This window comes from Syngnathus leptorhynchus, chromosome 18 (assembly GCF_054491065.1).
Source record: "Syngnathus leptorhynchus isolate UIUO chromosome 18, UIUO_Slep, whole genome shotgun sequence".
Classification (NCBI taxonomy): Eukaryota; Metazoa; Chordata; class Actinopteri; order Syngnathiformes; family Syngnathidae; genus Syngnathus; species Syngnathus leptorhynchus.
Genome location: NC_141212.1, coordinates 4,177,688 through 4,203,167, shown reverse-complemented (window position 1 = coordinate 4,203,167; position 25,480 = coordinate 4,177,688). Strand labels below are relative to the sequence as shown.

Below are 25,480 nucleotides of genomic sequence, written 5' to 3'. Positions count from 1 at the left end.
TAACATTTGGGCTGATTTACAAGATGGCTCTCCTATTATTAAATCAGGAACATGTTTGAATGTTTTGTGACTTGATAAAAGGCATCCACTTCCACATGATTATGTCAGTGCCATAAAGTGGTCTGCTTAGTGAGGAAAAAAAAAGGGATTATATTCCATTCCATTTATCCTCCACACAAAAGGAATTTCTAGTCACGATGTCGATACTCCAATGAGATGTCGACCTTTTTTTTTTTTTAAAGTTGAATTTCAAATATTTCAGGCAAGGGAAAGTCAGCATAGCGTACAGTATAGATTTGAAATTAGCTCTGACAGGTTGTGTAGTTGAGAAGCGGCCTCTAGGGGGCAGAGTGAGCCCTTGGGGAGAACTTTGCGGTCTGCTCCCTGGTTTAGCTGCTCGTTACATTAAAACAGGGGACTTCTGTGACAGAGTCAGCATTATGAAAGCTAAGAGGATTAGCTGATGGACATTTCTGGCGTGGCTGGTCAATTATCGAAATGAAAAGCAGCATTGGCAAAAGGGCTGGCATGCTCTGGGACAATGACGAAATGCGCTCTTTTTTTTTTTCCCCTGCCTCCTCCTTTCCGGTCTGTGTTGCTCAGCTCTTCACAGCGGCGAGGAAGAATAAATAATTAAAAGGCATAATTGTTGCATTTCTGCATGAGGTTTTTTGCATGCGTGTGTGAGCCACGGATTAAAACAGAGCATTTAAATTTTAATGTGTCTAAAGTGCAAAACTGTATGTTATGCAACTGTGTAAAAAAAAAAAAAAAATACACACACACTTGCACGATAGCCAGTCATCCGTGCTGAGGTCTAACTCCTCCAACCATGTGCATGATCACACACACACACTCCCTTCCTCCCTAACCCGACTCACTTTGGTTGTCCTGTTTGAGTGTCTCCCTAGTCGTCACAACAGAGGCACGCACGTGCAAGGTTAGTGAGAACCGGCGCTTTTGTGAGGAGATAAATAATTGATACATCTAACAAAAATACAGGAATTCAAATTAGGAAAATGATTGTATTTTTCATGAACTGGAGAGGTATCTCATACACACATACAGATATCAAAAAAACCAGTAGCCTCCCAAGGTTACCTGGAAGTTGAGAATTATAAAAAAAAAAAAAAAAAAGTGAAACTGTACAATGATGTAGTGGGGACACAGCTGGATTTACCCGGTGGTCTCCTCTGGGTCAAGTCCTCCTCAAGTGAAGTTCTCTGCTGTCGCTATACGACAGCATACTGCTGATACAGCAGCTCTCGGATTTTATAGTAGTCGTCGCACAGGCAGCCTTCCAGGCCAATGCGGCCCGCCTCCGTCTGGACGGGGAAGACAAAAACCTCCATTTCACCTTTTACGTATAAACTAAAGAATTGTTCACAAAGGTTTGACATCAAAGCATAAGACGCTTCGCGCCGTCTGCGCTTTCATCGCACTGACGCCGAGTGTCTCTTTGAGTTCATGTTCTGCCTTGCTTCTATTTTTAAAGTTCTTGTCAATTATACATTTTCATGTTGATGTCCTGGTTTGCTCCTGCTTTTCTTTCTATTTGACTTGTTAAGTTTCAGTCGTGGGGGTTGTTTGTTTTTTATGTTCCTCTTCCTGAGGCGAGATGCATCATAAGCCTCTGGGTTTTCTGCCCTACTTTTGCCTGTGATATTTATCTTATGCTTCAAACAAATATTTTTTTTATTTTTTTTTACTCTAAGTTCTGGACACTATAAAACGGTGAGGAAAAAAAATGAAAAATACTTACTCTGCGAACAGCCACCAAGTTGTTGCAAACCAGCACTCCTCCCACAAACTCAGCCTGGATGCCCTCCCTGAGGAGGACCTGTTTGAAGTCGGACAGGCGCGGCTCGTTGATGAACACCGATTGATGTCCGGGCGCCTGGATGAGAGCCGCGGTAGTGAGGTTAGACGCTAATGATAATGTTCTGTTTTGACCGACTTCAAATTGAACTGAAATTGAAAATTGTGACCCCCCCTAAAAAAAAACCATCAGTTCTCTCACCTCATGTGAAGGAAGCGGCTCCAGTGTGGGAATGACATCACTCTCCTCAGACGGCTCCTTCTCGTCCTCCCCAAATAGGTTCTTCATTGCTCGCTGAGCCGCCGCCATTGCAGCACTGTGATCGATACCGAGGTCGGGGACGGTATCCATGGGTAGCTCACCGTCCTCAGGCTCTTCCTTGGAGCCCTCCTCGAGCATCACGCCCGTGTCTACTTTGACCACGCGCATGTCTAGCACGCCGTCAATCCACGCCAACTCGGTATCTTTGGCCTTGCAGAACTGCAGGGAGCTCACCAAGAAGTCTTTCAACCGCACCTACACCGCAAAATCAACACTTAATTCATTTGGGTGTATTTATTTTTTTGTAATGGATTATTTAGAGGCACTGTTTATCAAAAGAAAAAAAAAATCTAAATACAATTTAGCAATTTAATTACTGGCGCCCTCTGCTGGTTGCTTGTAGTAACTCCATTATGTCCCAAATACATGAATTAATTATTATTACGCAACATAACCAGATTGTTAATATTCCTAAAGAGCAAGATTCGATAAATAGCTGGAGAAAAGGTTGTAAACAAACTGACCTGGTAGATGTGCGTCTCACTGGTGGCGTCCACGGTCTCCTGAAGTTTGGGTGTGTACACTTTGAGATCTTTGCTGAAAGCCTTGCAGGACTCAGCCAGGTCCAGACTGGCCTCTGGAGGCCCGTGGATAATCACCAGCTGCCTGGGCTTCATTTGGTTGATGATCTTCTTGATAGAATCGCCGTCAGAGCGACCTTCGTAGTCGATGTACGTTATTCTGGCTCTGCAAGGGAGGAGGCGGTAGAATAATTTGTCTCAGTTGTGTTTCTCGAGAGTTCAACCTTTGGTGCTCCAATCCCTCACCTGATTTCGAGGTTCTCAATACTAGAAACACATTTGGTGGGAACAACAGAGAGGTCCTGGTCCATCGGCTCATCACCGTTGGTCAAGCCGGATTCGAGTTTGCTTTTCTCCTCCTCCGCAGCTTGCAGCTCAGGAACCAGAAAATCTTCAATCCTGCAAACCCCAAAAAAATGATTATTTCCACACAATCGTTGGACCCGCTTTCCCAATCTCTTCAACGGGATACCTGATGATCTCCCCGTACTCGTCCCATTTGATCCTTTCCTCGTGCGTTGGGAACATCGGGTAGGACTTCTTGGCTTGTTTGAAGAAGCTGCCTTTACGGTTTCCCTCGCCCTTCATCATCAAGTCGTGGTGTTTGGTTTTGACCACCGCTGGCTGATCCAGGTCGTCGTCCAAATCGCTCTCGTCGCTGGAGTCTACATCCACCCTGCGTGATCGTATGTTGACGAATCAAAAATGTATCTTTTTTTTTCCCCCACAATCAAAGTCTCACTTTATTATCAACTTACTCTTTTGCTTGTTCCAGTTTCTTTGCCGCTTCTTTCTTAATTTTGTCGTTTTCAAGGTATTCGTCAAGTTCCTTGCCTTCGAGCTTCACTCTTTTTCTCACCTAACAAAACATTTGAATGGTTTTCAACTCCCATCACACAAGGACAAAACAAAATGTCTTATGTTCCTTCTTACCTCCAGATCCAGCATCTTCTCTTCCGGGTGATCAATGAGGTAACGGGCCAGCGTTCCGGGTGTGGTGCGATAAGTCAGGATGACCGAGTGTTTGCTGTCTTGACACAATTTGATAAAAAGTTCTCGAGAAAACCCGGACTCCAAATCCGGCTGGCTGCAAAGCACCACTTTAGGGTTGGGAACCCGAGCCAGATCGGCTAAACTGTGGCAGAGGGTCAGATGTCGGAACTGGAAGGGGTTATTCCTCTTGTCCTCGAAACACCTCATGAGCTTGTCGCTCATCCACTCCACCTACGGTGAAATTGCGTGTCAACTGGTGTTGTCGCATTTCAACTCATATACGGGAGAGTGAAGGCGAGACATGGGATACCTGGGACTTGGAGAACTCCACAACATTATAGCTGACATTGTTAAGTAGGGCGAGCGGGTAAGCTCCAAGCCCGGCATCTTTTGTCCTCCAAATCTGGTCCAGGAGCTGAGCCAACTCTAACACCCGGCCAGCTGTATCCACTGCGATAAGCACATTACCATCCCCACGGAGTGTCTCCATTATGTTAGCTTTGCAGGGAGGTGATAAAAAGGACAGACAAGAAAAAAAAACACATTTAACACCTTACTTAGAATTCTACAATTTGTTTCCTAGTATATCACATATTAACCCGTATTTACATTCAAATTTAGAACAGCACAAGACTTTACAAATTCCAGACTGGTAGATACGATGACTTACTAAGTAGCTGTTCATCTCTTTGCTTGCGGCGGGGTTGTACATATGCTGCATTGAAGGAGTCAGTGATCAGTAAAGAAGGTCGGCTGATGCTCTCCATAGTGCAGCCGTTCAGGTGGCTGGAAAAGAAAAACAAAGGCCTTAGGCACATGTAGATATGTATTTATAAACTAATAATATGTATTTACATTTCTCTTTTGTGGTTGAAGTCCACAGCATAAACAACCTCCTCTTCCCCATCCTTGACAATCTTCCAAATGGTTCCACCAATCATGTGACCGGCAGGAAGTGGTGTAATGGAAAGGCCGTGTCCTTTTCCTATCGGAAAGGATAAAATGTAAATTATATTATAGACAATCGATATAAAGTTAACATAACAAAACCATCAGAGCAAGAAAACCTGGGTAAAAAAAAAAACCCCACATATTCAAACGCACCTTTCAGATTGACAATCTGTGAGTATTTCAATTGCTGAATCTTATCAAAAGCACTGTCCACATCATCAAGGGTGAACAGAGTGAAATCTTCACTGTTGTTTCGGGACTGAAGAGGGAAAACAGATGAGTGATGAATTATTACAGTTTGCAAAACACAGCTCTTAATGGATCTGTGAATCCTTCTCACCTGATAAAGATCATACATGAACATTTGACCCATCTTGTAGACGGGTATCGTTGCATATATGGTACAATTTAGCCCCAATTTGCCCACAGCGTACGGCAACGCTCCGAGGTGTATCGGATCAGGATGAGAGAGAAGCACTGCGTCAATTTGATGAACATGCCTGCAAGAACAATTAGAAACTATTTTCTCTGTAACCTCCTTCAAACAGAAGACAAATAGCCCAATTACCGCTTTATGGCATCGATGATGTCCATTGAGAAGTTCTCATCCCAGCCACAGTCTAACAGAAAGCGAAATTCATCCACTTGGAGAAGGTAGCATAGAGCAGATTCCTCCTGAACTCCTGACAAAGCTGTCAGCTTGATAATGGACGTCATCGTGGCTCATTCACTAATCTTCACACTGCAAGAAAATGAATAGATTACAACTAATATCAAATACAGAATTACGAGCTACACTTGCCTAGTCTATGTCTGGTAAGACGTAGAAGAAAGAAATCATAATTTAAAACGGTTATAATTCATGCTGTATTTGGAATTGTGTAACTTTACCCACTATTTTGTTCGCAATATATGATGAAAACATACTCACACAATAGCGGGCCACGCTTCAATACAAGGAACCAACTATCCGGTAAGCCTACTAGCTAGCTACATTTACACTTCTGCATACGCTAACTAAAATAGGTCTACAAATGTAAAACATACAATTGACTGAAATAACGCACAAATATATAATAGGGTTGATGTAACAAACAAATAATAACGTTATTCTTAATTCAATTCCATTTTAGGACATTTTTAGTAGCATCATAGCGTTACCGCGGGCAGCCATATTTGCCGCTGCATCATGTGTCAAAGTGCATCAGAGTCTTCCAACTGAGTGTCGAACACTGACTAATCAATAACGAATAACTAATTGCTTTCGTTTCCCTAAAAATATTTTGAGGTAAATTTATCAAATAAAACCATAAACTGAATGTATAGAGTTGCTAAAGACTCATTTAATATGTTATTTTAATGCCGTTATCTTGCTTCAACAACCCCACTTTTATCGGCACAAATGGTTCAGTCCAATGTCCTCTGCCTGGTGAGTGTATAACAGAGGGCCGTACGGAGCTTTCTGTAAACAAAAGGTAACTTTTTATAAAATAAAACTTTGCTCAATGACTATTAACGTGCTTATATGTTTATCGGCATAGCTATGTTGTATTTATTGTTATACTCTGAGTAATTATAAAACAAGTATTCCGCATAACGCTAATAGCTAGGCTAGGCGATTTGCTAATGTGTGTGGCTGTCAGTAAAGTTGTAGAGTGTAAAACAAACATTTTAAACAAATGTGTCCCTGCAGGGTCTACCAAACAATCTAATTTGTGTTCAAATATTTTATATGCCTATCTCTGCATAAGACAGAACCTCCCTCACTCCATATGGTGTGGTTTCATATTTGATGTAATTTTATCCTTGATTTTAAATGATTTCATTTTAATTGATCTCACTATTATTTATTTGCAGCAAGCATGGTCAACATTGCAGCTTTCGCCCGTGAGCACTGGATGAACTTGCTGGTGCCCATGGGTTTTGTGATAGGATGGTACCTCGACAAACAACAGGACCAGAAACTGACCGCCTTCCGGAACAAAAGTCTTTTATACAGCAGGTTGGGAATATTGTTGCATTTTACAATATAGTTTAAAGTTAATTCTCAAAGCAATTGTGTTGATATTTGTTTTATTTCACTTCTCTGCAGGGAGCTGAAACCTGGTGAGGAGGTGACTTGGAAATAGATTTCATAACACCAGTGTTTGTCCACTATGTCTGCGGTGTAAATGGCTTAGGGTTGGCGCTCAAATATTTAAAAAAAAAAAAAAAAAAAGACTCATGTCTTTACTTTTTAGTTGTATCAACCAACAATAAATGTATGTTCCCATCAAACTCAGTTGTCTTTATTGAAAAAAAACAAAACTGTTTCAGTCATACTTGGAACGCAATTGGAGATTCATATTTGGTGATTATTTCTACCCGAAACATGAAGAAATTGATGGCACTATGGAAGTGATTCCTTCCGGATGATTCCATTTTTAAAAAGTAGCTCAGCCAAAGAGATCTGAGGGGAAAAAAAAAAAGCACGTGTAACATGAGCTGACATCCATTCGCTGAACAAAAAAAACCACAAACCTTCTCTTGCATTGAATCGCACGGGAAACTTCCTACGCTCACAAACTGAGGATAGGAGTGGATCAGAAACTCAACTGCATCCGTGTACTGGAGGAAGGAAAATATTTGAGAAGATTTTTGGAAGAAACAAAGTAAATGTAAGAATAGTCCTATTTTTACCTCAGGTTGTATTTCAAAGCTTTTTGGCTCCTCTTTGTGATAAACTCTGGAGTTGTCGGTAGTGTAGTAAAGATGGACGGCGTCGCCATCGCTGCATAACCTTAAGAAATAAGAAATGTGAATACGGCGAGCTAAAAATCTGAAAAGGTCAAAAAAACAAATTACCTAGCACAGCCTGCTCGGAGGAGTCCGACTCGAGTTTGGCTGGTGATGCAAGCATCTACGTCCTTTACGCTTCCGTCCTCCCACCGAGCAGGTGCTCCGTGCACACTTCCGGTTGCTTCCTCTACGAGGGAGTTGAGAACATTTTCAAAAATGCATTTTAACTGTCAACTTAAATGGCCTCACCTGCAGTGAGCTTTGGAGGCAAGCAATCATGGAGAAACTCTCTGGCTTTAAGATCCACAGCTGCGTCGACTGCGGAAAAACTTCGAAGCTTGTTCATTAAGTTATCGATTTTGGAGAAGAATGCTGCCCTACGTGGATCATCCTGCAAGATGGGAAAACTAAGGTGAGTCGAAATCAAAAAAAAAAATGGTGACATCAGATGAAGACAGAGCAGACCTTGTCGGAATTTTGAACGCCCATGTATGAGAGATAGTCCAGAGGTAAGCCCTGTCTGAACTCCACATCCTCCTCCATTGCAATTTCAAGAGCAGTGGGAACCATCTGGAAAGAGAACGGGAAGATGTCAAAAATGTTTGTGGAATAGGAATGACTCCATTACCTTCTGCAGCAAATCTCCCCAGCTGTTCTTCTGGTAGGAGGAGAGGGTAATATGAAGCGAGTGTGCATCCGAGAGGCAGTCGCCCTGGTGGATGAACCCTCGGGGAAAGTAGAGTAGATCCCCTGCCTCCAGGACCACCTCCAGAATGGGCTTCCCAATTTCTGCTTGTGTAAAATTGGCTGGAAATGCAAAATAATCGCGTGTTGGAAATACAACCAAAAGTAACAATTTTTTTTATTGTCGTACTTACGACTTGAAAGCACAGGCAGGACTTCCTCGTCTGACCTTAAGGAAAGTAGATACTCTTTATAACCACAGCACACTTAAGATGTGTTTAGTTTTTTTTCTCACCTTGGGTTGTAGACCCTCCAGTGCTTCTTTCCCTCCAACTGAATGACAAAAGCCTCAATGTCATCGTAATGTGGGGCGAATCCTTGTGTTCCGGGTGGTGTAAGGTAACTGAGGTGATAAAACATAACTAGGATTAAAATCTTCCATTGTGTTCCATGAAGATGTGCTTACTTACACATTGGCGCCTGCCATGCTGCCAAAATGCTCCTGCAGGATGGACAGCACATTCCATACAGTTGAGGAGAAAGCCTGAGGATTCAGCATACGGAGGGAGCAACCACTCTGGAGAATTGTTTTGTTTTTTTAGTATTTGACATTAACATGGATAATTTTGGAATAATTGTATACCTCATAGGAGTCCCAAACTGTGTATGGCAAAGCTCTACCAGGAGGGTTGTGCGTTTCCCTCTTGCCGTCCGTGTAGCTTGTGACATCTAAATTCACACCATACTGAACATCCTCCTTTATTTGAAATAAAAAGAAAATCACAGCATTACCAAAATGTGTTTCAAGAATTCTGTCGACAGCATGTTTGGAATTCTTACCTGTCGAAGGATGCGATCAAACTCTTCTGTGGAGAATAATCCCTTGTAGTAATTTGGATTTTTACGCTGAACAAGAACAGGTTTCTTCTCCCAGGTTTCCCTTGAAGGTGAAAACAAGTACAGTAAAGTAATGAAGAAGATGATCATGTATCGATCAATTACCTGAAGAAGGCTTTGCTGGGAATTGGGTTGATCAGCCACTGGAAAAGCCTGCTGGCCCGTTCCTTGCTGTTGTTTATTTGTGCCAACTCAGCTAGTAACACATTTAGGGCTTCTTCACCAGCGTTTACACACTCTGGCTGGATTTGAAACATAACAATTCTTCAAATTTTAACCACATTGTACAGGGTGCATAACAGATCCTCAAAAAGATTAGATCAAAATAGATTGGAGTCGTTTAACAAACTTACTTCAGACAGTCTCGGTATGGCAACCTCTGCTGCATGATTCTTGGCTTTCATTTTCTTTTTTTTCCCTTGACTTCCGGCAATAACATTGTCATTTGCTCTTTTCTTTTTCTTAGATGCCACCTAGATAATGAAACAAGATTAAAAACAAATACCACCATACATCCATCCAGGAGTATGTAAATAAAATCAATTATTTCTGGGACTAAGTAGTCAATAAACAAACAATCACTGCAATCACTCTCCAGAAAATAAAGAATAATACATGTTTTTCTGGGCATGCATACGTTGTCAAACCTCACATTCACACCCTGTTGCGTTGTTCGAAAAGTGGCTAAACAACCTTTTTTTTTCCCCATCAATTTTACCTGCAATGAACGCTTCGTACCAGCAGACGAACGTCCAGCTGGCAGCATTTGATACATGGAGAAAGCTGAGAATGTGTTTCTTTCCATTTTCTCAACATGCGTGTTGATGTCGTCATCAAACAGCGACTCTCTTTGTTTTCTTTGGTTAATTTTTTTTGTAAATTTGCATTTTAGGAAACTCCCTAGCGCCCCTGTTGGCATGACAGAAATAGTTCAAAGACCATCCATCTCTTCATCCATAAGCAAAGCGCTTTATACTCACAAATTCCTTCACCTCGTTCACAATTGAGAAGTGATCATCTTTATCGTCATTTTACAGTGGACGATTGTAATTGACAAGGCGTTACAGTGAGCGGTTGCCATGACAGTATTGTACCTTGAAGTAGTTCTCAAAATGTGTGGTTACCGTCTTTGTCATCTTTCATTCTTCGAAAAGGACTTAGAAAAGAACAGGTACAACAGCACAGTGATATTGCCTGTCAAAGAAGTGAAGAAGAAAAAAGTATGTCGCCCAACGTGGGGCTCGAACCCACGACCCTGAGATTAAGAGTCTCATGCTCTACCGACTGAGCTAGCCGGGCGGATGGCGATGGGAGGACTGCTACTATACAAATACCCAGTACGTAATGCTGAAATGCTCAAAATGTTCAAATTTTAAATATCTATGATATTTTTTCAGTCGATAACCACATATTTTGTTCTTAAGAATATTCAGTTATCGAATTATTAAGACTCTTGCAGTACTCTTTATAACCGAAAGATGGGAGCCTGATTTCCCACAATGCCTCGCGGCGCAGCGTCCCTGTTTGCGCTGCGGTAGCAGCAAGAATGCAGTTTTTAATGATGATGCTATGAGCTCCTCCGCGTCATTGTTCCGATATTCTGAGCGTTCATTCGTTTCAAATTAACGCAACAGAAGGAATTAGGAGTCTCAAACCTTCGTAGCGACTGTTTTTTGGTGTTTTTTTGGTTAGTTTTTTAGACCTCCCGTTCAACCTGGTGAGTAGCAACTGAAGCTAACATTCCTGGGCCAGCATAGCTAAAGTGGCCAGCAGATGTTTATGTCTCTACCTTTATATTCCATATTTATAGATTATCTAGTACTGTTAAATGACAGTAAATTCACCAATGGCTATTTGGTTAGACTGTTTGTGATATACACCCGAGTCGTGTGAGTGCGTGCGTACTTAGACTAATGTCATACGTCGTTTACAATGAAGAGAGTTTACATCTCTGTTGGCACTCATGAAAAATTATATTTTGGGAATTGTTGAAATTGTATCATAGTAGTCCTCGGTGATATGGACAAAACTTGGCTTTCTACCCCAAGGGATAATTTTTCATCCCTTTAATGATATACGAGTGGATATGAAATAAATTTCTGCTTTCTTTATATACAATGCACATTTTAAATCGAAAACACAGTGAAATAAAAGATGAATAAAAACAGAACAGAACAAATAAATCAGTGGGCAACTAAGTACAATTGAAGATATGTGCACCACCTTACTTGATCATTATTAAATCTGGGACTATATAATTGAACATAAAGATGAACTCCTCACAATAAGATATGATTTATGAATGGCGGGAACTCGTTTCAAAAGCTTATTGTTGAGAAATAACTCTCATTGTGCACAAGTCTCTGCAGGACCTTAACAGTTCAGTAAAAACAGCAGAAGCGACCAGTCACTAACTTCAGGTACCCTGTTCAGACCTAAAACATAATGTGCTAGCAAACTCAACAGGAATAGCTCGCTTAAAGATAGTTCATTAAGGATAGTCATGCAATTTTGGTGAATTAACGTGCTCTTATGTCTCCCTAGTGGGAAATTTATTGGCTGATCTTGTTTGACTTGGAACCTGTTATCATGTTGATGTAACGGGCTTGTGGGGATTTTCAGTCATCAAGGTCATGGCAAAGTTTGAATTGGAGCAACTGGACTCTTGTTTGTTAATATTGATTGAAAAAATGTTAGAACTCACTCAACTGTACAGTCAATGTTGTAGGTGGGGGATTTCATTGTGAAAAACGCTATGGATTATTATTATTTTTTTTAAATGTCCTGATTGACATTGCCTGTCATTTGAAAAATCAATAGCCCTTTCATTACAGCACGGAAAAATAGAAGCATCGACGTTGTTGTAATCTTCTATTGTAGTCGACGTGAATAGAGGTGCTTATAATTGGATCTGGAGAAAAATAATAAATGGAGTTTTATTTTACTGTTGCGGAAGGAGTTGCAAGAAGGGCAATGGGGTATGATTTTGGAATTGCCATCTGCCGTCATCGCCTCTGACTGATTCACCAAATGCAGCTGCTACCTCCTTGCACAAGCGTGTCCTCAAAAACCACAGAATGCTCGCTAAACTCTCTTCCTGTTTAAAATAACCATCTGCTTCCAGAGATGATTTCTCTGCGTCATCCGTGTCACAACAGCAAACGATTTGTTTCATTCTGATTATTTCTGAAAGTGGCGGTTGGAACTTCCTTTCGTGAGGCACAAACAGCCAGTTGACAACTTGTCAGTTCATCACTCTGTCATGTCAAGAACTAATCACCCTGGCTCCCCCCCCCCCCCTCTCACTATCCATCAGATGAGGCTTCCGGATGCTTTGGCAGCTGTTGGCGGGGCCTGAGTCAATCTGTTATGGTCCGGTTTGTTTGGCGAGCCAAGCGTCTCAAGAGAATTTTTCAGCGACGGCCGTTGCCAGGCCGAGATAACGTTTATTTTCGCAGAAAATAGCCAAATGAGAGTAAAAGGAGCCAAGGTACAACGAAAGCATTTGTTTCTAGTCATACGGAGCAATTGGCCACCATGTGATTGTTATTACATTTGAGGATCTGCAAATTTGATTATGACTAATTCGCTGACTGCTTTTTATTCTTTTAACAAAGAAGATACATTTCCACAGCAAGCTATTTTTTGTTTTTGTTGTTCGTAATAGTTGCCAATTAAACTCAAATACTTGTACGACACGGTAAATAAGTCAAACAAAAGACAAATTGTGAATGGTTGAGTCATGGTTTCATCTCAGCAGCCGTGTCCTTTGTAAGTCTGCCCTTCCCCGGCAGCTGCTCCGCCTCCACGTTTCCTCCTGACCGAGTGGCCCGTCTCCACATCCTCCATCACAGTTAATGACGACACCGCAAGAGCAATGAGCCAATCGGGACACAAATTCACTCGGGTCGTTTGGAGTCCCAGCAGATGAGATGACATTTTGTTTGTTTTGACGGGGTCACCTCCACAGCCCATATTTCAAATTGGGTTATTTTTTTGGGGGAAAGGCATTAAATCAGCCTGTCAGGGCTGGATGCTAGCATCAGAAGTCTGTCTCTGTCCTCAGCGGCTTTTTTGGGCCACAGATTAGGCCGAGCAGCGGAAGATTTGCCAACATCTGTCGGCCATTACCTCTGTGTCACTGTACTCGTGCTAAAAGTAATCACGTCGTGTACGTTTGTCACACGAACCCGAAGAAGTAAGCAGCAGGATGCCGAGCAGCATTCTTAAGATCACATGTCCTTTTGGATTGACTACACCCGAAACTAATTATTTCCTAAAATCTGATTTTAGTTGGGGCGGTTCACACAAGTACTCTTGAATCTAGTTTCATAAAAGAGTGTCCTTAAAATTGGATGTAAACCAAGTCTTATTACGATCCAATTAGCAACTCAATCAGGTTTTGCGGGAAATTTACAAAAATTCTGACGAGCTCTTGCGGTTAGCAAACACGCCAACTCATTTGTCTTTTCCTGTCAGTCCCTTTCACAGGTTTCCCGAATCAGACGACAATTTTCCCCCCGAGTCGGAAAATGCTCGGACTCCGGATGGAAGCAACCGGGCCACCCGGTTTCACCTCTCCTTGAGCCAACATGGCCGCCCCTCATTACCCACTGAGGGGTGTCCCTCCTCAGAAGTGTTTCCTGACTTGATTTGAAAGAAGAGCATGACGGGAAAAAAAATGGCCTAAGCTCATTTAGGCCGTCATACTGTAAGGTACATCTGACGTGTTCTTAAGTCGATATCCCACAGAACCCCGAAAAGAATCGATTTATTTTTTGGGGAGGATCACAACACTTGATGAAATAATATCTACCTCCTCTGCCTGACAAGGTCGAATCATGGCTGCTACAGAACCCCTTAGCGTTGATTTTCTTGAAGAGACGAGACTGAGTTAAGAATGCAGCGCAACAGCGGCGGACTCGGGGGCGGCGGACAGCCGTGGGTGCTGAGGCGGGTGCGTCTCACCTGGCTCAGTTTCATGCTTTTCTTCATTCTGGTCTTCTTCCCGCTCATTGCCCACTACTACCTCACCACCATCGACGAAGCCGGGAGTCCCGATAAGCGGATCTTCGGGCCCAGGCCCGGCGGCGAATTGTGCGAGGCCAAACACGTGCAAGACCTGTGCCGCATCCGCGAGTCGGTCAGCGAAGAGCTGCTGCAGCTGGAGGCCAAGAGGCAGGAGCTCAACGGGGAGATCGCCAGGCTCAACCTCCGCATCGAGGCCTGCAAGAGAAGCATCGACAGCGCCAAGCAGGACCTGCTGCAATTGAAGAATGTTATCAGTCAGACGGAGCATTCCTATAAAGAACTCATGGCCCAAAACCAGCCCAAACTATCCTTGCCCGTCCGATTACTCCCCGACAAGGAAGACCCGGGTTTGCCGCCGCCCAAATCGTCACGATCCTGCCGCCTGCACACCTGCTTCGATTACGCCCGCTGCCCGCTCACGTCTGGATTTCCAGTTTACGTTTACGACACGGGCTCCTATCCGTGGGGGGAATATATCGACCCCCTCGTCAAGCAGGCCTTCGCCGGGTCGGCTAAAAATAATATTTACGTCACCAACGACCCCGGCGTGGCTTGTCTCTATTTGGTGTTGGTCGGAGAGCTGCTGGAGTCGCCGGGTTCTTTACCGCCAAATCCGTCCGATTTGGAGAAGCAACTGAAAGCTCTTCCCTACTGGCGATCGGATGGACACAATCACGTACTGGTCCATCTTTCCAGAAACTCCCTGACGCAGAATTTCCTGTACAACGTCAGCACGGGGCGAGCGGCGCTGGTTCAGTCCACCTACCTGGAGCGGCAGTATCGCAACGGCTTTGATTTGGTGGCCTCCCCGTTGGTTCACGCGCTCTCCGAACCCAACTTCTTGCACGTGCCTCATCAGGTACCCGTGAAAAGGAAATACCTCTTCACCTTTCAGGGGGAGAGGGTGGAGTCGCTGAGGAGCAGCTTGCGGGAGATTCCTCCTCAGTCCTTCGAGGAGGAGATGGACGGAGATCCGCCCGCCGACTACGACGACCGCATCATCGGCACCTTGAAAGCCGTGCAGGACAGTCAGTTGGACCAGGTGCTCATCGAGTTCACCTGTAAAAACCCCAAGCCGAGTTTACCCAGCGAGTGGTCTCTATGCGGAGAGCGAGAAGACAGGCTGGAGGTACTCAAGGCGTCCACTTTCGCTTTGGTGATCGCCCCGGGAGACGCTCAGCTGGTCGCCTCGGCGGGCTGCGGAATGAGACTTTTCGAAGCCCTCGAGGTGGGCGCCATCCCCGTGGTGCTGGGCGACCACTCCAAACTGCCCTACCACCAGTTCATCCGATGGAGCGAGGCGGCCATCATGGTCCCAAAGCCGCGCGTGACGGAACTCCACTTCCTGCTGCGCAGCCTCGCCGACAACGACGTGCTAGCTATGCGACGACAGGGTCGCTTCCTGTGGGAGACTTACTTTTCCACCTCGGAGAGCATACTCAATACTATCCTGGCGAACATTCGCACCAGGATTCAGATTCCCGCCGCACCTATTCAAGAAGAACCCGCGCAAGAAATCCCCCATAAAGCGGGGAAACTAGCAGGTACCGACGCTAACTTGGCAGACAACGGCGACCTGGATTTGGGTCCCGTCGAGACGGAGCCACCGTACGCTTCGCCGCGCTATCTCCGCAACTTCACATACACGGCCGTGGACGTTTACCAGACATGGAACCGTGCGCCCGGCCCTTTTCACTTATTCCCCCATACTCCGCTGGACCCCGTTCTACCCTCCGAAGCCAAATTCCTGGGTTCGGGTACAGGTTTCAGGCCCATCGGCGGAGGCGTGGGAGGATCCGGGAAGGAGTTCCAGGCATCTTTAGGCGGCAATGTTCCAAGGGAACAATTTACCGTGGTCATGCTGACGTATGAGAGGGAGGAAGTGCTGATGAACTCCTTGGAGAGACTGAATGGACTGCCCTACCTCAACAAGGTCGTGGTGGTGTGGAATTCACCCAAGCCTCCTTCTGATGACCTTTTGTGGCCTGACATTGGGCTTCCCATCGTGGTGAGTTTTAGGCTAGCAAACAATTGGTAGCTGAGGACATTTTCAACCTGAAAGCCATTTTTTTTTTTTACCTGCAGGTTGTCCACACTGAGAAGAACAGCCTGAATAACCGTTTCCTTCCCTGGGACGTCGTGGAGACCGAGGCCATCCTTTCCATCGACGACGACGCCCACTTGCGTCACGACGAGATCATGTTTGGTTTCAGGTCGGTTGCTTTAGCTTATAGGGGCAAGTTTTGTTAGACTGGCTGGACTTGATCATGCAGATACAAAAAAAAATGAAGAGAAAAAAAAAATGTGGCTGAGTACCAAAAAAAAATGCAGTTGGGACATATTTTGAGTTAGACTGATGAAAGCTAATATAAAAAAAAAAAATCCCCTTTTACCTTCACTGTGGTTCCCAACTTGTCCCGACTTGCGTGTGTGTGGACGTACACGAACATCATTTGCGGAGAAAATGACTCCATCATGCTCCAGAATTACTCTGGAATGTGCTTCAGCCCGACTTAAGCCTCGAGAGAGAGAAACATTTTGTTGCGTCTACCTGCCATAAAAGAAACTCGCAGGAACTCAATCAACTCCTCAAATATTTCAGCCTCTGTGAACATTGCGTGCGAACGAATAGTAGTCATTTTATTACACCGGGTTCTCCCGCCTCGCCCTGAGGTTGGGTCGGTTGAAAGCAACCGAAGCCGCCTTGACTTGACTTGACTTTCGCCGCCTTCTTTTCACACAGACTCTTATTTGTTTTCCCTTATCTCAGAGTTTGGCGAGAGGCCAGAGATCGCATCGTGGGTTTCCCAGGGAGATATCACGCTTGGGATCTCAACCATCAGTCCTGGCTTTACAACTCCAATTACTCCTGTGAGCTCTCCATGGTACTGACAGGAGCGGCGTTCTTCCACAAGGTTCGTCCCACCACCACCAGCTCCAGAAAAATAAAAAAATAAAAGTCTCACCTCACAGAATGTATTTTCCCCACCAGTATTACGCCTACTTGTACTCCTACGTGATGCCCCAGGCCATCAGGGACATGGTGGATGAGTTCATTAACTGTGAGGACATCGCAATGAACTTCCTGGTCTCGCACATTACCCGCAAACCGCCAATCAAGGTCAGTGGTGTTGGATGATTTGGAAGCGTTTGAAGGTATTTCCGTCCTCACCGTGACTCCCAAATGACCCCCCCCCTCAGGTGACATCTCGCTGGACCTTCCGCTGCCCCGGTTGCCCCCAGGCCCTGTCGCACGACGACTCGCATTTCCACGAGCGCCACAAGTGCATCAACTTTTTCGTCAAGGTGTACGGCTACATGCCGCTGCTGTACACGCAGTTCCGCGTGGACTCTGTGCTTTTCAAAACGCGCCTGCCGCACGACAAGACCAAATGCTTCAAGTTCATCTAGCCGATAAAGGAGCCCGGGACGGGAATTGACGGGGATCCTGAAAACTGCCAGCTTGAAGAAGAAAAAAAAAAAAGAATCCAAGTGGATCGCTTTCCCTTCCTTCCTTTTTTTTTTTTTTTTTTCTCCCCGTGTCCTTCTCTTCAAGCTTTGTCGTGAACCACTACAGATGTTTTATATCGCTGAAAGCGGTTGTACAGAAATGAGGATGAACTGGATGAAAACGACTTTTATTGATTGCTGGCTTTCATTTCACAGTAATGAATTGTACGTCCGGTACATGTACGTGGCAGAAGCACTGATTGTCAAATGTATTTTATTAAGGTTGTTTTTTTGTGTGTGTGTGTGTGTATGTTTTCGGATATTTGTTAGCATCCCATTGAACCTGACTTAAGACAAAAGTTTGGACTCAATCGCCTTGAGTTCAGCTAGTCACCATATTGCCTCAATTTGATCATGGAAACCAGCCGACAACCGTTTTTGTTGTGTGTGTTTGTGTGCATTGTGTGTTTTTTTTTTTTTTTTTGTGGCCTGATTTTTAGTCTACTTGTTTTGTTTTTTTGTTGTAATTATCGATAGTTTATCCAACCCCCTGATGACTAGAAATGATCCGGATTACAGTCAAGTCACGTAGGCACAGCTCTTAAATATATGTGTGACTCGCTTGTACAGAATTGTCCCAAACAACACAAAATGTGTATGTGTCACTTTACAGTGTTGCCATATTGGTTTCACTTTTAATGTTTTTTTTTTTTTTATACAAAGTAATTGTTCCATGAATGTTTATTTTGCCAAACAGGTACGAACGATGCAGTCCGGTACGCCCGCCCGCCCGTCGGCGACGTAATCGATTGAACTTCTTGTTTGTGATTCCAAAGTCTTGAAAAAGAAAGTAACTACATCCCGTTGTTCTTGTGTCGGGATGCTTTTTAAGAAACGTGTAGTCGAGTTCAAGGTTCCTGTATATTTATTGAATACATAATTGATTTTTTTTTTAATTGACTGACATGCAATATAATGACAGGACATTTGATGGATAAAATGGAGGGCCAAGGAAAACTAGCTTGTACCATTTTCCTCTCGGGGGTGTTCTTGTGTCCAAATATTTTCAAATAGGCAAGAGTCCAAGCTGAATTCCGACTTTTTTTTTTTTTTTTTTTGAAATTGAAGACCTCTCTAACTTCACAACCCCATCTGAGGCACTAAACGGTTCGGCTGTTGTTGTTTTTTTTGTGTTTTTTTTACCTGCCCTCGGAGTTGGGTTTGTGGCACAGCTGGTTTTCCATGGCTCCGAGCAAGGAATATTTCTACGGAATGCTACAGTCATTCTGCAAGGTGCACCGAGGAAGTGCACGGAATGCGGCTCATTATTCCGAACCAGCAGGAGACAGGTAAATGGAAATAATAATAATAAAAAAAAAAGAACATTAACAATCATCTTGACTCCTGTTTTGATTGAGACAAAACAAAATGTCATTGTGAAATAATTTCTGCTGAATGTGAGCTATTTCATGCAGGACAAATCTCCCTAACCTGAAAAAAAAATAATCCAAACCACAAGATGTGAAGATTCTATTCAGCAGGTATGTTTCTTTTCTTTCATTAGTGGACTTAGCTCCTCTTTTGGCTTCTCAGTGCGGCAGTAATATATATATTTTTTTCTCTTCGTGATATTCAGTTCACTCCGACACGGCGCTGTGCATATGTCACTATAGTGTGAAAAAGTGCCGTGTTTGTGCATGAACCCACTTGTCAGAAAATGAAAGAGGCTCAGTCTGCATTGACTCGAGAAGACAAGCTGCACTTGGATAACCCTCACCGAGCAGCTGTGCCCGATTCTTAAGGAAGACTGCTTTCAATCTGGTAAACCTGACTGAATTAAAAAAAAAAAAAAAAAGATGATCTTGCATAATGCATGTAAAAAACTGTAGAAAAAGCACAGCTTGTGAATACTTGCAGCATATATAATAGGCCCTTTTTTTTTTTTTTTAACAGTCAATATGTTTTTGCTCGTGACCCGTGAAGTGTCTGCTATGCTGGTGGCAGCAAAAGGAGGAGCCCGGTCCGCCTCAAGCACTTTGGTCCAAAAAAGGTACAGAGATAAAATATTTTTCATGTCACGTGGAAAAGGCTTTTTTTTTTGTAAACGGTTGCATGCAAAGAATCTTTAGTAAGTGTCAGTGAGCGTGTGCCAGTGACACACCTGCTGGCCCTCAGCTTCCTTCATCTCGGTCCAGTGGGCCAGCTGCTCCTCACCGGTGCTGCTATGGCCCAAGGAGACCCAGCCGAGCCGTTCCCGGGGCCTCAAGGTGCTACGGCGGCAGAAGACGGACAGGACCAGCGAAACGTCGGACAGCTGGAACAGCGCCACTTGGAAGACGAAGGTTTCTTTATAGGAGGGGCTGGGCTGCCCGCGGCATACGGCTGTCTTGAATTTTGACATCTCCTTCCCCTTGGAGTCCAGCATGGTCAACGTCACATAAGTGTCTGCAATGAAGATGTTGGGAGAGAGCCACCAAGTGGTGGAAAGTGAGTATGACAGCAAGCTTCACACACTGCAGCAAAAGTACTCGGGAAATTCAATAAATTCAAATTCCGTAGGAAATCGGGCTGAAGCATTCTGACGAGGTTCTTACCTCTCATGATATAAAGCTGTCCCCCAACGAAATGCTTTATACAACAAAATAGACCATCTATGGCACACCAGATTGGAAACAAGGAGAGGTAAGAAGTGAAGAGAAAGAAGGTCAATCCCCAACACGCCATGTCCATTTACTTACTGACTGGTTTATCGGATGGCGTGCTTTTAAAATGGCTCCCCTGGATCACCTCAGCGGAGAGATGCCCCGTCACCGAGTTATACACGAGGCCCAGGAGGATCTCGGGCGAGGACGTGTCCTCGACAGAGCGATAGGAGACGGCCCCGCCGCTACGGGATACGCTCACGATCGAGCTGCAACCCTGAGGAAGATACGGAAAAAAAATTTTGCAACTAGGAACGACTCCCCATGCTTTGGATGAAAAAGCTCTCACGGTAATTTCTGATCCAGGCTCCAGGGTGACAGGCAGAGCCATTTTCCCTTGCAGGTTGAGTTTGGTGAGATAGAACACCTTCTCACCCAGGATCTTCTCTTTTTTCATCCTTCTGATGCTGTATAGGCGAAATCGCACGGCGCAATCGCTCAGCGCCTCCTGCTCCACTCTGGAGAACTTGAAGGTCTCAGTGAAGACGGGACACGGGCCTTTCTGGACGCCCGTCTTGGCCCGCTGCTTTTTGGTAGGTAGCAGGACGAGATGGACCTGCCACGAGATGTTGCCAGTTTGTTTGAGAGCGGGGATGTCGGTCGCCGCGGTGACCGTGACGGCTAGCCACTGCTCGTTGGAGTCGTACTCAAAGGCCACATCCAGCGTGCCGTACTTGGCGAGGGGCTCCGGCTCGTAAGCTGAAGGGAGAAGCGGACCAGAGCTGTCCTATAGAAAAAAAAAAAAAAAAAAAGTTTAGCCATGAGTGATGTTATCAAAATGTGCAGGAACAGGAACATTCTGCTCACCTCAGGGCCAACCACAGCGGTGCTGTCACTGGGTATGTCCTCCTCGCAGCCTTTGTTGAGGTAGCTCTCCGTGTCCTGGTCCACGCTGGCCTCACTGGAGCAACGTTGAGGAGACGACCCCCTGCGACCACGGGACGAGGACACGCGGGTCACCGGGACCCGATCCTGGTAAGGAGGAGGTTGGCCCTCTGTGAGCGAAGGTGTTTTCTTGATCTTCTGGATGATGCTGGCTGCTTTCATCCCCAAAAGAAAGATGGCTAAGATTATTCTCCAATGAATTTGATCATCAAGTAATATTGGAGACTGACCATGTTCACTGGAGGCCTCACTGCTGTAGCCGTCCTTGTTTGTGGCGCTGCACAGGGAGGTCACGTCGGCCCGAACCGCAGGCTCAGGCTTTCTGTCCTCCTCGCTGTCAGTCAAAACTGCCTCTGCGAAAAAAAAAAAAAAAAAAACACTTATAAAACTGAAATCTGATTTAAAGCAGGGTTATGAAATGAAGAGAAATGGATAGTTGGTAAAGGTCCAGTCCATTAAATTTCAAGGACAGAAGGTTGAAAGCATCCAATGGAGCAGCACACCATCTAACCTTGTTTGCTTTCTTCTTTCTTTTTACGTTTTTTGCCTTTCTCCTTCTTCTTTGCTTCCTTCTCTGCTTTCTTCTCCTTTTTTTTCTCCTTTTTTTTCTTTTTCACTTTCGCCTTCGAGGTATCCGGCATCTCCTCGTCGTCGCCTTCTCTCTCAAGGCTGCACCTGTCCTCCTTCTGGTCAGAGACTCTTCTCTCACTTTCAGGGCCAGATGGTTCATCACATTCTTCAGGTCCACTGGGTTGTATTGCGTCTTCACCTTGACTCACTTCTTCGGTTTTCTTGAATTCCTCAGCTTCGGTGTGCTCTTCTTGTGGTTCAAGCTCCTCGTTCTTGGCCTTCTCCAAGCGCCTCTCCCTCCTCTCTTTCCTCCTCTGCTCCCTCTTCTCCAGCAACTCCTTCTCCTCCTTCTTCCTCCTCTCTTCCTCGGCTAACTCGGCTTCCGTCTTCTTCACCCTCCAGCATCCGTCCCTCCATTCCCACTCCAGCTGGCCTTGCGCGTATTTCGCCTCGACCGCCTCGTTACTTGGATTGTTTTTTAAACTTGTCGTTTCCATCCACGCGTTTCTACTCCCCGATTTCTCATCTTGTGTGGTGGACTCCTGCTCTACATCCTCCTCCTCCTGGACCTTGTTGATGATGGTGTTGACCTGCTCGGTCAGCTGGTCGCTGACGGCGTACGTGACGTCGCTGACGGCGTTGGCTAGGTCGTCCACTTTGCTGCTGACCGAGTCCAAGATGGAGGAAATGTTGACGGTCGGGAGGTTCTGCTGGAAGCTCTTGAAGAAGGCCATCTTAGTAGAAAGCTCTTCTTGACTGCCAGGTTAGGTCATCACAGACACTGACATGCACAAGTCGTCATTAGTAAGAGGGCGGGGCAGGAATGCGGTGTGCCCCATGACCACCGGGGGCAGCGTAATATGATACAGATACTGATAAACCTGAAGAACTTGTTTTTCCCCATGAGGCAAAAATTTGCATATGTCATCAAGTTTAACACCATTTAATGCTCATTAACACATTTTTCCTGCCATTCAAGACCGACAGTTATATCTCGCGTGTCTCGAAGGTGAAAATGCAAATTTGTTCGTTACCTGTATCGTTATTGTGATAACCGTTGAGACGCGGCACCGTGTCAGTGGTGTCCACCGACAGTTTGTCGCTGAGGTAAAGAAAAAACAGAGCCATCAGTGCCATGAAGGCACCGATGGATGACAGGACACCCAGGAGTTCAGGAGACACTGAGAGGGAGAAAAACATGGGTGGTTTATTTAATGAGCAACTTTACACAACATGAATAATGGAAAAAAAAATTCTCGTCAGGACTGCTGCGGCAATTGGTGTTCTCTCCACTTCTAAGGCGAAGGCAGCAGCTCTGTATGTAGGCCAAACGTGGTGCACGTAATCACGCCTGCGCTATTTTTACTGCATTGTCGACCGAGTTAACTCCGCCGCAGTATACGTTTAACTTGGTTTATTCAAGAAATATCATTTTGAAGCTTCGGGATGATCAAAGGAAGCCAGTCGTGGCCATATCGACCATAACAAAACGTCTTTGAACTCTGCGTCAAATATTTTGTAACTTTATTTATCTGCGAGAACAAAACGGCGTGACAACAGTCATAGAAAGGACGAGAGATAAAGAAGCTTCCGATGCAGTCGTCTTACCATCTGAACATCCTCTTTCAAGTCACAACTTTCCCAAAAAAGTCTGTTATGAGAGATACTAAAGACAGTTCTTCTATTTGGGAAATGCTCGAGCAGCCAGTCGCCCTCGCTGGAGCGAGTTCGTAGCCGAGTCGAATATGGCATTGCTCTGCAAATGTCAACAATGGCTGAATAATTTAAAGCCCTGAGGTAAATTGACCTCTCGGCCCATGTAAGCTGGAAAGTGGAGATGCAGGGAGTCGACCTTAAAACCATCCCATTTTTATTTACAAAAATATAACGCCAATTATTTAGATTGTACGGTCCCACAAAATAAATACCTAATTTGCCTTTATTTTAGTTTAAGCCGAACCAAAAAGACAAAAATGATTTATGTATATTTTTAATGAGTAAATGTAAAAATTCCCACATCATTTCTAGGTGATGTCATTAAATATGAATGTATGTTAACTATATTCATGTGATGCCACATTCTGTTTTTATGAGATTTTTTCAACGGTGCAGGAAAATAAGACATGATTTTTTAAAAATAAGCTAATGATTGTTTACACATGTCCCTCAGGTACAAAACTTCCATTCTAAATAAATCATGAACACGCCGCTACGTCTTTATTGCTGAATTTCAACTTGATACGTCATTCATAATTGAGCAACATGTCAACGCAACCAAGTCCAAAATCAAAAGTGTGTCAACATGAAGGGGAAAATGGAGACGTTGCATGCTTGCGTTGTTACCTCGTCTTGCGCAGATGAGCTCATGAACGCCGCAGTTCCTCCCACCGCCTGGTGAAAAAAAGTTGAGAAATCGGAATTACAAGATGCTCATGCCATCTTGCATGAAATTTATGAACTTTAGACATTTACAAAAAGTCTTCTAATTTTTTTGTTTTCATTTTTAATTGCACTTAATTGCAGGCTTCATTTGAGGAATTCCAATCCTTTGTCATTTCTGGAACGTAAACCTCGGAAGAAGCGCTGCAGAAACCACGCCGGCACACGAACGCCCTCTAGCGGCAAATAAAAGGTACATATTCATTTGCAGTATATGTTGACAGTTACTGATTTTTGGGAGTCGTGATCAGTAAGGTTCACGATACTTTTCAAATGATTACTATTAGGTCATTAAGAATAATATTAGGTCTTAAAATGAGATTGCTTTTTGTTCGCTCAAAATAAATGGCAGCCCCCCCCACGCTACACATAGTGGAAGCAATGCGAGAAGACGAATCAGAACAAATAAAGGCCCAAATAGAGGCTGATTTGTTTTCTGTCGCACAGTTGACAGAAGCACTCAGGCCCAATCACTTAAAACTCTCTGCAGGCAATTCATTCACAGGCTTAAAGCTTGCCAATTCCAAAAAAAAAAAAAAAGTGTCGCTATCAGCAAAACACAGAGCACCACTTTAAAGTCTGACGCCTTATGAGATGCAATAATAGGAGAGGAAAGCATTTCTATGCTGGTTTGTGATTATTATAAATGTCATAGAGATGATTAGCCACTAATCTAATAAGAATACAGTACTGCTTAGTATTAAATATGGTCTGTACCAATAAATATGTAATGTGTATGCACATTATGTAAAGTAATTCAGAAGTCACAAGGTCCATCATTCATCCGTGATAGTCCAAGCAAAACAAAAAGTGAGAATACAGCAAGCCTAATTGCAGCTCAAATGTGCAAAAGAAAAAAAAAGAATATGAAGTGTGCCTTCATTCAATTTGCTTACAAACTGGAACCACGTGAACGCACCACTCCATCAATGACTTGACGAGCGCATACCGAGAGATGCGATTGTAACATCAGCACCATCATACCATGTAGCTCCCTGCAAAAAAAAAAACCTTTCCTAAACGCACCAACCCCGTTATAAAAACACCATTGATGCACGACATCACTGTGTCCCGCAGTAAAGTTTCACGAGTCCTCCCCCACGCCCCCATCTCCACCCCCCGATAGATCACCTGAGAACGAACGCTTACCGTCCACCGCCATCATGCTCCGTCCCGGACCCTACCAAGTGTGAGGGAGGGGAGGGGGTGCGTGATGAGATTCTTGTAAACACACTGATATTATGCAATATGACAAATGCACCGCAGTAGACCATTGTAGTAATAAAGTAGAAATTGAGTAAATAAATGAACAAGTAATGGTTCAAAATGACTAAAAATGCTAAGAACACACCCAAGAAGACAGAAAAACTCAGATGATGTCTAGGGTTAACCGTTTTTTAAAAAGGGGGCTACTGAATTGATTCATCTTGAGTTATTGG

The 25,480-nt window shown here is 44.3% G+C and overlaps 5 protein-coding genes, 1 long non-coding RNA gene and 1 other non-coding gene across 8 annotated transcripts; 3 read left to right on the top strand and 4 right to left on the bottom strand.

Annotated features, from left to right (window-relative positions):
* Positions 1-1,009: 1,009 nt before the first annotated feature.
* cpsf2 (cleavage and polyadenylation specific factor 2) lies at positions 1,010-5,853 on the bottom strand. Its single transcript, XM_085937880.1, has 15 exons — positions 5,537-5,853; positions 5,174-5,347; positions 4,946-5,105; positions 4,759-4,864; positions 4,510-4,639; positions 4,325-4,440; positions 3,965-4,152; positions 3,595-3,885; positions 3,420-3,520; positions 3,134-3,337; positions 2,908-3,060; positions 2,605-2,827; positions 2,021-2,335; positions 1,763-1,897; positions 1,010-1,325 (listed from the first exon to the last, which is right to left on the bottom strand). The coding sequence occupies exons 2-15, from the start codon at positions 5,320-5,322 to the stop codon at positions 1,233-1,235; spliced, it is 2,364 nt and encodes a 787-aa protein (XP_085794006.1). The 5' UTR covers positions 5,323-5,347; positions 5,537-5,853; the 3' UTR covers positions 1,010-1,232.
* A 63-nt stretch (positions 5,854-5,916) lies between these two features.
* ndufb1 (NADH:ubiquinone oxidoreductase subunit B1) lies at positions 5,917-6,871 on the top strand. The gene is made up of 3 exons (XM_085937883.1): positions 5,917-6,080; positions 6,463-6,607; positions 6,698-6,871. Exons 2-3 carry the CDS (start codon positions 6,468-6,470, stop codon positions 6,732-6,734), a joined length of 177 nt encoding a protein of 58 aa, XP_085794009.1. The 5' UTR covers positions 5,917-6,080; positions 6,463-6,467; the 3' UTR covers positions 6,735-6,871.
* On the bottom strand, positions 6,662-9,836 carry riox1 (ribosomal oxygenase 1). 2 transcript variants are annotated; one of them, XM_085937882.1, is made up of 15 exons: positions 9,683-9,836; positions 9,318-9,437; positions 9,070-9,206; positions 8,908-9,007; positions 8,711-8,824; positions 8,538-8,644; positions 8,363-8,470; positions 8,262-8,296; positions 8,012-8,190; positions 7,849-7,953; positions 7,633-7,774; positions 7,450-7,570; positions 7,285-7,384; positions 7,126-7,212; positions 6,665-7,054 (listed from the first exon to the last, which is right to left on the bottom strand). In XM_085937882.1, the coding sequence occupies exons 1-15, from the start codon at positions 9,767-9,769 to the stop codon at positions 6,995-6,997; spliced, it is 1,602 nt and encodes a 533-aa protein (XP_085794008.1). In that variant the 5' UTR covers positions 9,770-9,836; the 3' UTR covers positions 6,665-6,994. The 2 variants fall into 2 exon arrangements, with proteins under 2 accessions (XP_085794007.1, XP_085794008.1); XM_085937881.1 differs by having other exon boundaries at positions 6,662-7,054; positions 7,126-7,384.
* Positions 9,837-10,190: 354 nt separating this feature from the next.
* trnak-cuu (transfer RNA lysine (anticodon CUU)) lies at positions 10,191-10,263 on the bottom strand. Its single transcript has one exon. It is a non-coding gene; the product is annotated as a tRNA-Lys (tRNA).
* A 223-nt stretch (positions 10,264-10,486) lies between these two features.
* On the top strand, positions 10,487-18,837 carry extl3 (exostosin-like glycosyltransferase 3). Its single transcript, XM_085937859.1, has 6 exons — positions 10,487-10,681; positions 13,444-16,003; positions 16,081-16,208; positions 16,766-16,910; positions 16,988-17,116; positions 17,197-18,837. Exons 2-6 carry the CDS (start codon positions 13,865-13,867, stop codon positions 17,404-17,406), a joined length of 2,751 nt encoding a protein of 916 aa, XP_085793985.1. The 5' UTR covers positions 10,487-10,681; positions 13,444-13,864; the 3' UTR covers positions 17,407-18,837.
* Positions 18,838-19,129: 292 nt separating this feature from the next.
* LOC147042479 (uncharacterized) lies at positions 19,130-19,885 on the top strand. The gene is made up of 3 exons (XR_015068910.1): positions 19,130-19,266; positions 19,399-19,495; positions 19,621-19,885. It is a non-coding gene; the product is annotated as an uncharacterized LOC147042479 (long non-coding RNA).
* Positions 19,419-23,994, bottom strand: LOC147042478 (synaptotagmin-14-like). The gene is made up of 9 exons (XM_085937860.1): positions 23,946-23,994; positions 22,637-22,783; positions 21,544-22,383; positions 21,263-21,385; positions 20,955-21,184; positions 20,437-20,874; positions 20,184-20,364; positions 20,040-20,096; positions 19,419-19,890 (listed from the first exon to the last, which is right to left on the bottom strand). Exons 3-9 carry the CDS (start codon positions 22,334-22,336, stop codon positions 19,571-19,573), a joined length of 2,142 nt encoding a protein of 713 aa, XP_085793986.1. The 5' UTR covers positions 22,337-22,383; positions 22,637-22,783; positions 23,946-23,994; the 3' UTR covers positions 19,419-19,570.
* Positions 23,995-25,480: the final 1,486 nt, after the last annotated feature.